Here is a 4,982-nt window from a genome sequence, read left to right as displayed (position 1 = left end):
GCCACCTGATGTCAGTCCCTAGGAAATCTACATGACACAAAACGTAGCCTCTCAGAGGCATGCAGCTTCTTAAAGAAATAATATTTTTAACTCAAGTCTTGATACAGAGCTGATGGCTCTTTTTGGACAAGAATACTTAGCTCTAGAAGCAATTCCCTAATTTGCATCTCATTTTTATTTATCCTCCCAAAAAATTCAATACATGTCACAAGGAATGTGCAGTTCTGGTTTTTCCCTGCAGAATTTGTACAAAGGACCTGGGAACAGCACACAGTTGTGAGTCAATTTAATAAATCCTGGTTTACATTTCAAATGTTCACATTCTGGCACTGCATGGGTGCCAGTCTGGACGAGCATGTTCAACTACCCTCAAGGCCACATTCATGAACAATGGATCAGAGTTCACAGGGAATTCCCAATAAAACTCATGCATAATCAATGAGCAGCAAATCCTTTGGGGTTTAGTTCCATCTCTCACCTGTTCCAAGTGATCAGATGGGCACTGGTTGCACATTGCAGCAGCAGTGATGGGTCAGGGCTTTTAAATTTTTTTAATTTTAAAAAAAAAAAGGGAAATAAAAAGAGACCAGTTCTGATATAAATGTTTTTAAAAGCCATTTAATTTAAACCCAAGATGACCACCACGATCCCCAAGTTCACTCTTCTATTCTTACTGGTATTGGTATCATGAAATCAACCCAGTTCTTCAAGAAATAGTAAATCATCATGACTAAACCTCTGGCTCCTCCTTATTTGCACTTACACCTCACTGTAGGAAGCTCTGCAGCCTTTGTTTCCCATCCTATATTGGAGAGAAGATGGATTTTAACAACACATGTACACAGTCTTTCTGGTTCTTCAAAAAGTTAAAAATGCCTGTAATAAAAATGATATAAGTAATACTGTGTCTCAGCCTCTTGAAAGAAATTGAAGCTTTAATGTCCCACTGAGAGATGTTGAATAAAATCTTCCCCGAGTTTGCACACATTAATAAAATATTGATCTTTATGAACAGCTCAGGAGGCTTTCATGGCTCAGTGATGATGGCAGAGCACAGAACGTTAAAGATGAAGGGTTAGTTCCCTGAATTAATGCCCTGATGTAGCCAGACTTTTTTGCAAAGAGACATAATAGTTTCTTCTCGTGTCTGAGTTTCCAAGTCATCCTGTAATTCATAAGCTGCACTAGTGCAGACTAATCTGACATGGGTAAGTAACATATCCGGCTCCTGTGCTCCAAGCCACATGTCCCCGATGTAAATGGAAGTCAGGAATACAGAAACAGCTGTGGAAGAGAGACGAGAGAAAAATCAGAGCAAATATTCTTCTATTTCCACACAGTAATACCAAACCAAGCCATTTACCTCCAGGCCTATGTTTTAAAAGAGTTCCCTAACTCTTTTCCTAGATGGACAATCTGGGTGGCTTTGCCCATGCAAAGCCAATGATCCTCCTCACAAGAAGGAACAAACCAGTTTCCTGTTAAATAAAACAGCTTGAAACTGACCTGTCATCTGCTACCATTGACCAGCACATGGATCAGCATCCAGGCCCATGCAGACTTGTTCCTTGCAGACTATCTTCCCTCTTGGAGTTCTGTTTTTTTAATACCTTTTGTTCCATTTTAGTCCTTGAAAGGGAAGTTTCTTTGAGGGAGTGTGAGTGTTGTACTGTCAGAAAACCACACAGTGTGACCATGCTCTGTGCTGCCCACCCCTGTCCCCATCCCACCAAAGAAACAGCTTCTCCTTTGGGAAGCTATGAGCCTGGGTGGATATGGGAAAACTAGTTAAATGGATTAAAAAAGCCATGGAACTTCCTACTTCCTCCCACCATTGCCTCGTCACATGAGTGATAAGAGCAAGTCAAGTCACCTGTCCTGTTCACATCCTCTTCTGTTGCTGCTGACAGGCACAGGGATTTCACAAGCTCGTGGAAGGTGCTGGCCAGGCCCTGCTCCTCCATGAGCTGGAGCATGATGGAACTGAACACACCAAGCTCCTTGGAGAGCCCAGCTGAGATGCTGCTGGCCTGGCAGAGCCGGGTGTAAAGCTTGAAGAGGTTGTTCCTCAGTGTCTCATCCCTGAGCACCTCCCGCACGGCTGCTGGGTGCGGCAGGACGCGGTTCCGCAGCCACCGCAGCGCTGGTGACACATCCTGCTCCCTGAGGAGGCTCTGCTCAGCCAGGGACCTCACCAGCCACTTATCCTGCAGCCTGAGGAGGCTCTGCTCAGCCAGGGACCTCACCAGCCACTTAGTGACGACATGAGTGGACGCACAGGTGACAGCCACTGCTTCAACCCCGGGCTCGCTGGGTCTCAGGGTCTCCCCTCCCTGTTTGGAGGGTGGTGCTGGGAAAGTAGGCTCCCAATGGGCAAGGATGGAATTCAGATGTTCTCTGCATTTCTCCAGCTCAGACACTTCCAGGTCTGCAGCAGTGTCATCTTCCTCCACCTTGTTGTTCTTCTGAGTGTAACGATACACGTGCGATGAGACTTGAGGTTTGTTCTTGTCTTTAATATTTTCTGTAAGAAGAAAACCACCACCAAAACACACATCAGATACTCCAAAGGTCTTTCTGAGAAGTTTTAAAGGGTGAGAGAAACTTTAGAAAAGCTAAAGCTTTTACAGTATTCCTTAAATGCATGATACTTTCTTAACTGATCCAGAACATTTAAACACACCTACAGAAGCTTTAATGTGCACCAAAAGCAGTTGCTGCTGCAGGAAACCAGTGTTGTTTTAAGACCTCCCACTCCCAAGCTCCTTGCACTTTTTGTTCACAGAGAGAATGAGAGAAGTCACACAACTCCTGCTATATTTTTCCTTTCTTCAAACACTGATGACAACAAGAAAAGTCAATTATTCAGTTTTCACTTGCTTTATCTATTTATTGCGATCCCCATCCACACGCAGAATGATTCAAACCTTTGAGCACAAAGCCTCCAGGCATGGCCTTTTGTTTCAAGATTTCATTAAAGAATACCATTTTTCAAAGCCCGTCACAAGATTTGCAACTGTTTCATTTTAAAGCTCTTTCCCGTTTTAAACTGTGTTTCTCCACAGCTTCCAGAGTGTGTTAAGGTTAGCAATCACCACAAGGAAGATCTGAAAAATGGCTTTCCATTTCCTTTCCTCCTCCCTCAAGCTACATCAGTCTGACAGAAGGTATTAGTACTATTTCCAGAGAAGTTTGCCTCACTTGTACTGCTGGTTTGTAACAGCTGCAACAAAATATGCCTTCCTTGAAGTATTTTAGCACTTACTGAGTAATTCTTTGTTTTGGTACTTCTGAGCCAGGGCCTGCAGGTCCTCCTGCAGCTGCAGGTCTTTGCTGACAAGGCTCCACTTATGCAGCAGCAGCAGCAGCTCCCTGCTGGAGAGGACGCTGTCGTTCACCGTGAAACGCCTCATCTCCCTAAAAGCCTCAACAACCACAGCACGGTATTCCAGCACAGAGCTGAGGGTGCTGAAGAACTCAGTCAGCTTGGCCAGATCTACATTAGTCCTGTCAAAAGACAACACAAGTGCCACATAATTTCCTGCATGCTAATTAATAAGTACAGTTTTTAATCCTTACTGTCAGAAAGGCCAGGAATTAAGGACATAGGACTTGACAGCAACTGTGCATCAAAGTTTACTTTATTCCCCATGTACACAAACACCTAAACCCTCCTGTCAAAAAAATCTCATCCAAATTCACTACTCAACATTCAAATTGAAGGTGACAAAAGGCATTAATCTACCAGAGATAAAGAAATACATCTGGCCTTAAAAAAGTTCAAACCGGACAGAGGATGAAATGCAAACTGACTAAAATAAAAAACCAAACAAGGGACTTACTGAATATGTTTGATTAACGTGACCAAAACATATAGAAATTCATTTACAAGCTGAATAGGAAGAAGTTTCCTGTTTTCCTGGGATTGACTCTTGTTTTCTCTCTTGTCTCCTAAATTTGTTAGCCACAGAGTATGGAGTAAGGAAATAATTTTATTTATCACCTTGTTTTCCAGAAACCTGAAAAACAAAACAGAACAAAAAAAGGAAAAACACATTTGGAAGGCAGATCCTCACCAGGAGCTGGTCCATCACCTACAGGGGGGCATATTCTAGTGCACTTTTGGTGCACCTGCCGCAACGTGTCAGGGCACTCTATGCAGAAGAGGTTTTGTGTGTGTGTCAGGGAGAGGCAAGGAGAGAAGGAATGTTCTAGACTGCTCAAATCCATTACTGTGCCACTTCCTGTGCAGCAGGTCCTGTCACAGGATGCGAACCGAGGGTGCTTGAAATTTAAAAGGTGAAGACACCAATACAAGGTTCCATTTTGCTTTCTCAGTTTTTCAAGGAAGTGTTTTCCAAACCATGAAGCCCCTCCACCATCATCCCTCCCACCACAACCTGAAAGCATCTTGATTCTATTCTCAAAAACACAAGGGACACCTCAGAGTTCAGCAAATTCTGCCAGCACAGTCCTTGGTGCCCCCGGCTGTCTCCTTGTCTGTCACCCTTGTTTTCATACTCAGTCACATAATTATTCTACTGTGGGCAGTAAAATTGTTCCCATCTCTCCTGTACTTCTCTGGTTACCTTTTCTCTAAGCTGTGCAAGACCCACGTGAGGAGGCTGTGATCCTGTATCAGCTCATAGGCAGCTCTGGTGACACGGGCAGCACTTTGTAATATCTCCAGAATACGACTCTGAAACAGAAAATATAACTTGTTCTTTTACAGAATCAGAAATAGTCAGGATCTAACTATCAAGCTCAGAATTGGCAATTTGACCAGTATCTGATCAACTTCCAGGCAAAATGAACACCACCTGCTCTCAGCAACCCCAGGGAAAAGACATTCTCCTTTCAAAGCTTCATACCACAGGTGCTACTCTTACAAGAACTCTTCAGGCAGCAAGACAATTTTATCTTTTTGTTCAAGGCTTTGATACCTGAAATACTCAGAGTGGATGCCCCCAAACCTGAGAGCT

At 43.6% G+C, this 4,982-nt stretch overlaps 1 protein-coding gene across 1 annotated transcript in view; it reads right to left on the bottom strand.

Moving 5' to 3' along the window:
- Nucleotides 1-598: 598 nt before the first annotated feature.
- The window catches only part of URB1 (URB1 ribosome biogenesis 1 homolog (S. cerevisiae)), a gene marked incomplete at its 5' end in the record, with an annotated part of 42,210 nt that continues 37,826 nt past the window's right edge, over nt 599-4,982 (bottom strand). Inside the window, 6 exons of the mRNA XM_017727075.1 lie at nt 599-1,284; nt 1,874-2,190; nt 2,242-2,524; nt 3,266-3,507; nt 3,843-4,019; nt 4,590-4,699. Of these exons, the coding sequence (XP_017582564.1) occupies nt 1,076-1,284; nt 1,874-2,190; nt 2,242-2,524; nt 3,266-3,507; nt 3,843-4,019; nt 4,590-4,699 (1,338 nt within the window). The remainder of the gene's footprint in view (nt 1,285-1,873; nt 2,191-2,241; nt 2,525-3,265; nt 3,508-3,842; nt 4,020-4,589; nt 4,700-4,982) is intronic.

Source organism: Corvus brachyrhynchos, unplaced genomic scaffold (genome assembly GCF_000691975.1).
Source record: "Corvus brachyrhynchos isolate BGI_N302 unplaced genomic scaffold, ASM69197v1 scaffold412, whole genome shotgun sequence".
Taxonomy (NCBI): Eukaryota; Metazoa; Chordata; class Aves; order Passeriformes; family Corvidae; genus Corvus; species Corvus brachyrhynchos.
The sequence above is the reverse complement of the archived record's forward strand: the minus strand, read 5'-3'. Positions and strand labels throughout refer to the sequence as shown.